Source organism: Hylobates moloch, unplaced genomic scaffold, assembly GCF_009828535.3.
Source record: "Hylobates moloch isolate HMO894 unplaced genomic scaffold, HMol_V3 SCAFFOLD_14, whole genome shotgun sequence".
Taxonomy (NCBI): Eukaryota; Metazoa; Chordata; class Mammalia; order Primates; family Hylobatidae; genus Hylobates; species Hylobates moloch.
Genome location: NW_026652289.1, coordinates 16659466 through 16670133, shown reverse-complemented (window position 1 = coordinate 16670133; position 10668 = coordinate 16659466). Strand labels below are relative to the sequence as shown.

At 37.4% G+C, this 10668-nt stretch overlaps 1 protein-coding gene across 3 annotated transcripts in view; it reads left to right on the top strand.

The window, feature by feature from the left end:
* Nucleotides 1-8197, top strand: part of BACH1 (BTB domain and CNC homolog 1) — a 47871-nt gene extending 39674 nt beyond the window's left edge. For 2 of the 3 annotated variants that reach the window (XM_032176203.2, XM_032176205.1), the window contains exon 5: nucleotides 4460-8197. In XM_032176203.2, coding sequence (XP_032032094.1) covers nucleotides 4460-4894 — 435 coding nt within the window. In that variant the 3' untranslated portion in view covers nucleotides 4895-8197. The remainder of the gene's footprint in view (nucleotides 1-4459) is intronic. The other variant, XM_032176204.2, reaches the window with a different exon arrangement.
* Nucleotides 8198-10668: the final 2471 nt, after the last annotated feature.

The following is a 10668-nucleotide window of genomic DNA, read 5'->3' as shown; positions in this document are numbered from 1 at the left end:
AAAAAAAAAAAAAAAAAAAAAAAAAAAAAAAACAGTTAATGGATGCAGCATACCAACATGGCACATGTATACATATGTAACAAGCCTGCAAGTTGTGCACATGTACCCTAGAACTTAAAGTATAATAAAAATAAATAAAAAATAAAAAAGAAAGGATGTGGAACAAAATGTTTGTTGAGGACCTGCTGTGTGTTGTTTCTCTTAAAGTCAGTTTCCAAAAACTTGTCGATGATTTTAAGTGAGGGCACACTATATAAAAAGTAAAAAAATTAGTATTACTATTAACAGTAAACAAATTGAGCAGAATTTGAGACTTATTTGCCTTTTTTATGCTTAAATATTTCCCAGTGTGAAGCTTTAAAGTTATTTGAAATATTTGTGTTACCAATTTGATATACAATTTTTTTTTCTATTTATATTACTGGGATTTACTCTACATTTTTTGAGACAGGGTTTCACTCTGTCACCCAGGCTAGAGTGCAGTGGCACAATCATGACTCACTGCAGCCTTGACTTCTTGGGATCAAGTGATCCTGTCACGTCAGCCTTCTGAGTAGCCAGGACTACAGGTGCGCACCACCATGCCCGGGTAATTTTTTTGTTTTTTGTCAAGACGAGGTTTCGCTGTGTTGCCCAGGCTCCTCTCAAAACTCCTGGGCTCAAGCGATCCTCCTGCTTTGGCCTCCCAAGGTGCTGAGATTTTAGGCATGAGCCACCATGCCTGGCCTACATTTTTAATTTGTTGTATTTTTTAATGTAAAACATTTATATGGTTCAAAAGTTAAAACTATATTTTAAAAATTATATACTCCAAATCTTGATCTCATCTTCTCCTTATACCCTGTTCATAGCTACTTCCTGTAGGTAACCATTTTCATTAGTTTCTGGATTTTTTTTCCTTGTGTTTCTTCTCTAAAAACGTGTTAACATTTTATGTCTACTGTTATTATCCATCCTGCTGCATAGAAGTATTTTATATACATTTTTCTGTACTTTTTAAACTTAAGAATTGATTTCTAGGAAATATTTTTTCTTAGTTCAGAGAGGTTGTCATTCGTTTTCCAGCTCCATAGTACTCAGTTGTGACTGTAACACAATTCAAACCAGTCTTCTGTGGGTGGACAGTTGGGATCCTGCAGTGAATAACTGTATACTGTTTCATGTTTAAGGAGCTGTGTCTCTAGGACACATTCCTAGAAGAGGGATTGTTGGATCAAGGGTAAATACATACATAATTTTATTAGATATTAACAGATTCCCCTCCATAGGATTGTCATATTTGGCCTTCCAGCAGCAGTGTATGTGTGTCTGTCTGTCCACACTCTCAGTCAAGATTTGTTGTCAGCTTTTGGGTTTTTTTCCAGTCTGATAGTGAGATACCATGATATCTCATGGTAGCTTTTATTTTTATCTTATGAGTGAAAATGAGCATTTTTGCTTATATTTCTCAGTACCATTTGTAGATTTCTCTAAACTGTCTGTTCAGAGGTTTTACTTACTAAGGAACTATTAGTGACCGTTTTCTAACAGTGAGTACTCTTTACCCTATCATAAAATTGTCACTTGTTCTTTTGGTGCCAAATTCTTCTATATCTTTATTGGGTGAGTTATATTTATGATCTTTAAAAAAATTATATTTGAATAAATATTGTCCACTAGCTATTCAAAATAAGGATTTAGATGTAAAGTTTTTTTTTTTTTTTTTTTTGAGACAGTCTTGTGCTGTCATCCAGGCTGGAGTGCAGTGGCGCAATCTCAGCTCACCGCAACCTCCGTCTCCCAGGCTCAAGTGATTCCCCTGCCTCAGCCTGCCCTTGTAGCTAGGATTACAGGTGTGTGCCACCATGCCCAGCTAATTTTTTTGTATTTTTATTAGAGACAGGGTTTCACCATGTTGGCCAGGCTGGTCTCGAACTCTTGACCTCACATGACTCGCCCACCTCAGCCTCCCAAAGTGCTGGGATTACAGGTGTGAGCCACTGTGCCCAGCCCGTAAAGATTTTTTGTTGGTATAAAATCCAGAGTGGTACCAGAATGCCAATTTTCTTCCTTTTTAAGAAACAGATCTGTAACTAGAGGTGCAGCACTTCAAATGTGATTTATACAGTTGTTTTTATAGGAAAATGGAAATATATTGTAGGAATAGGTAGCAGGACACCAATAGTGAGTCCTACTCATGACTACAAGTAGTGACTTTGGGAGGTATTTTAAATACTGATGTCGTTAAGTGATTAACTTGAATTACTTGTATTTTAGTTATTAAGCTGACTGCTATTATAGTAAATATGTGTCTTAAACTTAGAGTGACATGGAAACATTAGCTAGCTGCTTAGAAGCTTAGCTGTGTAGGAGTTAAAGTGCAGGGGAACAGATGGGAACATTTAATTTATAGAAATGATTCTGGTGGAGTTCTAGGGTTGTGCCTATTTGTTTTAGTTGTTGTGAAGAAGCAAGCCATCTTGTATACTCAAAAGAATAATGTCATCCCTAATTTAGTGGGGTGGGAGGAGTGAGAGTATTTAAAGATCATGTGGATATTAAGATACAGAAGTCATAAAATATTTGTAATCTTCATAGTATCTATAGGTTAAGTAGTGGTTCTAATTTCTGGGAGGAAGCTCAAGTACTCCTTATTTTGTTTAACCATATTTAATTTAAAAGACCAACCAGCAGTTGAAAATTTTCTATTGCTGTTTAGAGTAGATTCATCCCAACTTTGGTAGAGGAATCCATGGCTGAATATTGCTATGACTGAAGAAAGATTATTTCTCACTTTCTTCCGGAAGCTTTGTTTTCATCTTCCTTTGGATTGGCTTCTGAGAGACCATAAAAAGAAATGGGTGTTGATTGCATTTAATGGTTCCTTCTGTGAACAAGCAGTAGGTACTGTTCTTGCCCTTTCAGTATCTGCAGACTCATTTTATCAGAAGAGTGTACTGATAAACTTTGCATAAGAGAAAATGTACTGGCCGAACATTGATTTTGCCTACATACACATACTTAACACACACATTCTTGACCTACATCAATTTTTTTTTTAAAGAAAAAGAACTTGTATATAAAAATCTGAACAGATTGGAGAATACTTTGCCATATAAAAATTTAGTATTTTTATTGTATATTTTCTCAAAATATTACATGGCTTTAAAATATTTTAGAACTAACAATAATTGGATTCATACATAATTTTGTAGTAATACTTTTGTATAAAACCATAACTACTTTTGTATAAAGCAAAATTCATTTTACCCTTTTAGTGACTTTTGTGTCATAAAAGACTAAAGGATGCCACTTCCAGATTAGCACTATGAACTAACTTGTCTCAAGGTTAACTGGCAGCCTCAACTCTCCAGAAACCTCCAATGAGCAGAACGCAAACAGAACAAGACTGACTTGTTGAGAGTTGTGATAAATTTCACAAGAAAAACCTTTGACTTTCTAGCAAGTGTTTATTTACTCTTTTCTTATAAATACCTTGATTATTTGGTTTCCTGTCTCATAATACATTAGAAACAATAAAATGTTAGAAAAAGAAGGATGAAATGGGACGATAATAGAAAAGACATGCTGTCAGCAGTGATAAGTGACATGGACAGGAAGGCAGGAACCAGAAAAACTTTTGAAAAATTCTATGGTAGACTTTCTTATAGGGGTAATATCTTAAAATTATAATAATAACAAAAATGGTAATTAGCAAACACAAAATTACCCCCGCCCCCCCTGAATTCTTCACACTTTAGTAACTCACCCACCAGCCGTCTCTAGGCATGTTAAACTCAGTCCCATCCCTTCAGTGGGTTTGATGTTGCTTAAATCAGGAGAGGTGTTATGTGGATTACATAGCTGAGATTGTATGTTGGAAAACATTTAGCACAATATCTGGCACAGAGTATCTGCTCAACAAATGCTGGTCATTAGTTGAATCTTGCAATGCTTTGAGTCTCAGTAATTAAGTTATGCTAACTGTACTTTTACTTTTTTCTTGTATCCCATCCAAAATGCCATCCATACCTGTTATGTACAGTCTGTAAATCCAGAAAGCTCCAAAAACCATATGTCTGTCATAAACTCTTTTGACCGAAAAGCTGCCCCAAATTGACGTTAGACTACATAGTCTTTATCCTACTTTCTTCATTATTTGCTATTTTAATGTTTACTTAGAAATGTAAAGATAGTTGATAGGGAAGTGCCGCCCCAGGCCTGCTAAAGAAATTATGTGTGCACCCATACTATCTTTCTAAAACCTGAAAAATGCTTTATGCCAAAATACGTCTGCCCCAAGAGTTTGGGTAGGAGATTCTGGGCCTTTAGTATTTAATGTATAATGGAATGGAATTGAAAGGATAAACTCCATGTGATCTTATGTGATGAGAAGGCACTGTATATTATTTGATCGCCTTGGAAATGTTGATTGAGCTAATAAACACAAGCCATTGTGTTCTGTTTCCCCACTTCACAGCAAAATGAAAAGGAGAGCTTGTTGAAGGAAAGAGATCACATTTTGTCAACTCTGGGCGAGACAAAGCAGAACCTAACTGGACTTTGCCAGAAAGTTTGTAAAGAAGCAGCTCTGAGTCAAGAACAAATACAGATACTCGCCAAGTACTCAGCTGCAGATTGCCCACTTTCCTTTTTAATTTCTGAAAAAGATAAAAGTACTCCTGATGGTGAACTGGCGTTACCATCAATTTTCAGTTTATCTGACCGGCCTCCAGCAGTGCTGCCTCCCTGTGCCAGAGGAAACAGTGAGTCCGGCTACGCGCGAGGGCAGGAGTCCCAGCAGATGTCCACAGCCACCTCTGAGCAAGCCGGGCCTGTGGAACAGTGTCGTCAGAGTGGTGGGATCTCAGATTTCTGTCAGCAGATGACTGATAAATGTACTACTGATGAGTAAACTTGCATTCACTTCCTTCAAACCATCTAATTTTCTACTGAAGTTTTGGCAGTGTCTTGAAAGCCTAATATGACCATCTGTTGCTTAACAATGTTGTTTTTTTCCTTTAGTAGTTTGCCATAAGGGAATTTCCTTTAAGTCAACCATGGTTTCTCCTCGACTTCCACAAGAGACAAAGAAATGATTTTGCCTCCTGGATATCAGCAAAATCCATGTGAAAACGTAGTAAACCTTTAAAACTCATGTTTTAAAGAATAATAACTCTAGTAATAACTCTTCCTGCTATTCAGAATAAGTAGGAGAATGAAAACTGCAGCATGTCAGACAGCAATTTAACAGCTTGAAACATCTACAGATAGTTCCTACTAAAAGAAGTGGCCTGCAGAAGTTTAATAATTTGACTTTTTTCTAATATTTTAGTTTGAAAGAAAATTTCTTCCCAAGCAATGCTAATAGAGTTCTGTTCTCAGAAGCAGGGTGTCAGCTACTGGGAATATTTTTGTAGAGCTGCATTGTGAAAAAAAGATGGTCTTACCTGAGTCTTAGGGCTTTGTTCTTCGGCTCCTAAAATGAGGCTTTAAGCTACGTTGGGAAGATTTAGTAAACAGGCAAGTGGTTGGCCTAAGATGGGGGCTGTTGCTTCTCTTTGGTATGGACTCTAGAAAGTCTGGCTGCATAAACAGATTAAGTGTCACTTTCCCTCTTTCTTCCCCCTGCTCTTCAGTCTCTACCGTATCTGGTCCCATCATGGACTTCCTATTTCCTGGCATTTTTGTCCCTTTGGAAGAAGAAATAGGACTCAGAATACAGTGACATGAGTGATTACACTGGCAGCATTATCTGAGGCTCCCTAGAATCTGGATAGCTTACCAACATGTAAAGCTGTTCACTTTTCCACCATGGGTCACCAATGCCAGAAAACCAGACATCACGGGGAAAGAATATTGCTTACTTTTTACCAGGAGTGCAGTTCATTTTTTTATCCTGTTTTTAAAGTCGTATGATTCACTTGTAAAAAGGATTGTTACAGATAAAAATGTATCTGCAGCAACTCTGTAGGTTTGTGAAATAGGATGAAACTCAATCTTTTTGTATTGTGGGTTTGCATTTGAAAACCAGGTTTAATCCTTGCTCTCTTCTCCAAATTTGGTGTGGTATAAAGACACACAAATCATTTTAACTTGGGCATTTAAAGATCAGTCTTAGTGTTTGTTCAGTCCTGTTACAAAATAGATAACTGAGCACCTATCACATAACATTTTGCAGTGGCTTTTAGCCATGCTGGAGTTAGATTTGTTTGATCTAAATGAAAGCTATGGATCTTCTCAGCAATTTAAAAAAATGCATATATTCACATTCACAGAAACATTGGCAGAACCCAGTTTTAATGATACAGAGGAGTAGTTTATAGTGTTGATTTCACCAAAATCAGAGGGCTGAAAGAGACACTTCTGTAGACTGCATCCTGAGCCTAGTGCAGGGCTTGTCTAGCTAATGTGGGCAACCACCACCCACAGTGTATGAACAAGTCTGAAGCAAGTTGGCCTTGCCCTTGACAGTGTATGGGGACCAGTCTTCATGTCTTGGAGTAATGTGTCAATGTTACCCTTTTTGATCAGGATGTAGGGGGAGGATATTGCTAGTATGTTTTCAGTGGTTTGTATGTTATCTCTGTTATTGACTTACTTGTAAGAGAAAATTAGTTGGACTTGTTTATTTTCTAGTAGCTTTTATAAGTACACTCAAGAATTTGTCAGGGAGAATAATTCTGATAATGCATCCCATACTGCAAAAGAATTTGTGTGTGTGTGTGTGTGTGTATGTATGTATACATGTATATCTCTCCATATAGGTATTTCTTTGATACTTGTAATTTTAAATTTCAACTTCACAATATAAAATAATATAAGAACTTCTGGTTTACAAAATGTAAAATCTTAAGCCAATGGAACCCTTGATTTCCTACCTCAGTGTACACTCAACTATTGGTCGTATCAGTTTGTGTATGTGCAAATGTCAAATAATCTTTTGCTTTAATTGCTACTGTACTTGCTTTGACAGATTACCTACTATTTTATAATAAAATGTAGTTGTCTCCAGAGCTTAAATATAATTTGTAAAGCACTTGGTTTAAATTTCTCTCTACCTATAAAAAGTTTAGCATTAAGGGTTTCTATTAATGACATAGAATTATTGGCCAAGTGTAATTTCTTAAAATTTAGCATTACTTTAGCCAGCATGTAATACAAGTAACTACACTACCTCATATCTACATGATTTTCAAGTTGTAATGCAGATGGACAGATAAAAAAGATTTTATCTTTGTCTTTTGGCCATAAGTGGGAATGTTTTCTGTATATTGCATAGCATTACACATTTATGCCTATTTTAACATTAACTTCTAAAGAAGTTTTTTCTAAGAAAATGTTTCAAGGCAGTATTTTTTTTTTTTTTGAGGCTGCCGAAGACAAATGACAGGATTATGAGTATACAGTGTATGCCTTTTCCTTCATGCAGAATTTTGAAATGTTTTCAGTTTGTATATTGCATATTCACATGATCATTGTTCACTGTTTTATGAACTGGCCTTCTCAATGCTTGATGATTTTTAAAAAGCTGTTATGTTAAATTCAGTAAAATAACATTACCTTTTTTTTTTCTTATTCAAATTCTGGAACTATAGCAAATAATTTGTTAAATTGTCATATTCAAAACAGATGTGGATACAGTCTTGGTTCTCCATCTGTAATTTTTTTTAACAGTTTGCTATAGCTTACTGCTTAACTAATTTTAAATAAGGAATTAAGTATGTTAGATGCAGTAGACGATACAGGTTGCGTGTGGACACTCAGCCACATTAACAACTTGGGAAAAAAAATGGCAATGTTAACAGTGCATTCTCAGGTGAACTTTTTTCAGTTATAAAACATCTATTTTGAATTTGTAAATATTTTAAATGTTTTATTAAGGCATGTAATAAACTATTCTTTGAAACCTGTTGGGTAGAATGAAAATTTAAAGCCATAATGGTAAAAGATGGCATACTGATTATAAAAGAAGCAGAAAAACATTGATTTTTTTTGTATCTTTCATAATATAATTTTCTAACAATGCAATAAAACCACTAAACTTTTGTGTCCATATTTTACTGAGACCATGTTTCATTAAAAGCATACTTTCATAGTATTTAATTTACATTTTCTTCCTAATGTTCTTACCCAAATGTACCTGAACTATAAAATGTTAGATGTTGGTGATAAATTGACAGTTAAATAAAATTCTCTAAAGTTGCTTCTTATTGAATAGAATTGTACATTCCATTTTCATTTTCTCACTTCGTGTGGATTTACTCAATTTAGTCTTTTGATGGGTAATTAGTCTATCTGAATTTGTAGGAGAGAATCTTTCCTTAGTTGATAATCATGCCTCAAAAAAAAAAAATTCCAGCACTCAGATGTTTTAGGAAGCACAGATTTTAGCTTTGCTTCTGATTTTACTTAATTTTAGTTTGGATAGAGAAGTATAGGGACTCTTAAGGGGTATTAGCTCTATCAGTAATTAAGTTTTAAAAACTTATCTGCTGCGGCAGCTCTTTGTATCCTATTCAATTTCCAACCAGGCCCTTCTGACCAAGCTTTGGGCAGCTGCTCAGTGGTATTGGCCATCCAGGGCAAAGTCTTCTGGTCTAGTCATAGTGATTCTCAGCTGGAGATGATTTTGCTTGCCTAGGGGACACTTGGCAGTTCCCAGAGACACAAATCTCAGGGGCAGGGTATAGGATATGGCTTCTAGGGGCAGAGGCCAGGACAGCCCTCACAACAATTACCTGTCCAGGGTATTGATCTGGCTGGCATTGAGAAACCCTGACTAGACCAACGATGGAATCAAGATGACTTGTAAGAAAGTGCTCAGTTGTGTGAGATAGTGTGGTGGCTGCAAGAGTTCAAAGGAGACAGGGTGAGAAAGGTGGGATTTCACCAAGCTTTGAAAGATTGTAGTCTGAATCGGGAGAAGGATGGTCTCTGGGGAGAGGAGGCCACTTGGCACAAATAAGCCTGGTGTGTTAAAGCAACAGAAGGAGGTTGTGTCACAGTGAGAGGGAGAAGGAGGAAGGCCCTCACTTGAGTGTTCACCAGTGGGTGTCCCGGCATCTTGCCCTACCCAGAGTGACTAAGTTTTATCGAAGGTCTGAGGTTAGACTGTAAGGGCTTTAAGAACAACAGAAGTATAAGTAGTAGGTATTGAGGTTTTGGAGGAAGGCCAATAAATAGCACCCTTTCTCTGGCCAGAGTTTTGAACCATTTGAGAAAAAGTAGGTGAAGTCCATATCGCTGATGGAACCCAGCTTGGAACCATGGCTTTCTAGCTGTTTAGCCTAGTGAACCTGCTAGAAGTGCACGCTGGAATTAGGCAGACTTAATCCATCCACAGTCACCTTGGCCCACCCCAAAAGGGGCAGAGCTCTTAGAGGAGCAGAAAAATGTAAACAGGGAGCAAATTCCACAAGTAAGGGGTGGGCCGAGCCAAGTAGACTTAATGACTAAAAATTTACTCATCAGAATCAGAGACTGCTACCTCAGGGCCAGTGGAAGTACAAAGGCCAGAGGGTGTTTCTTGCCCTGGAGATTTAAACTAGGGAAGTCTTAAGGAAGAGTGTTCCCCTTTCACGCTCCCCAGTTTAAGTTCTCTTGAAACATTGGCCCATTGCTCAACCAGGGCTGTGACTGATGGCCTGGAGGAGGAGAGCAGCTGTTCCAGAAGGCAGACCTCCTCTTACCTTTGAGGCCACTTCCCAACACCTTCCTTTGCAGGTGGGACTCCCTTGGGCTGTCAGTGAAGGGTCTCAGAAGACTGGATCCAGCAGTGTACTAGTAAGTAAATGAATTCAAAGACTACTCTGTACCAAAGACTGAACATTTTACTCATCCCTAATTCTCTCCTACCTCATCGTCCCATATAGCATATCAGGTTCTGCATTGAGATAGGATCCCAACAGAACATTCCCATAAGAAAATGCGTGAAAGTCCAGGAATAAAATGCTAGCAACATAATGATATCCAAATTTGGATGGAAGTTCAACTTCTGTTATTCAACTTTTAGAGAAAAAAATTCAAAGATTAAGTCCCTTTGGATTAAAAAAAAATCTAAAGGCATTAAAAGTCTAAAGGAACTAAAGCAAATCAAATTATTTTGTCCACCTGAGTTCAAAGTACAAAACTAAGAAAAATAAATCCCAAGACTATCCTGTCAGATTTCTCATTCAGGTCAGCCTTGGCCAGAGGAGTTCTTGATGCCCAGGTCCAGTTAAGATTCTTTTAAGAGGCTGTAGCTGGAATTGTCTTTAAGAGAGTGATTGTTCCTACTGTGCTCCAGAAGGAACTAGGTTTGAGGCTGAGTCTCTGATGTGCTCACTTTAGAGTCAGAAGAGTTAACCACAAAATTATCATAGCCTTGGCCCCACAAGCACACTTGTTTGGAAACAAGCTAATTCCCAGGCACTGAAGCAGTCATCCCATGCAACACTGCTCCCACAGCTCAGTACCTAGTGCTGCCAAAGACCATAGTAGAACCTCAATAGTATCTGGAAAAAAAAAATCTTGGTTTCAGTTCCCCAAAGATGCCCCAGTGTTCTGTAACTCACAATTCGTGATGCTAATTTCTATTGGAAGGACGCTCAAAAAGGGCTTAATTTTGGCCGTATACACTGATCATTCCTGGGGGAAAGACCACCGTTGCATGACACCTCAATTTACATTTCCCCTTCCAACAAGCTG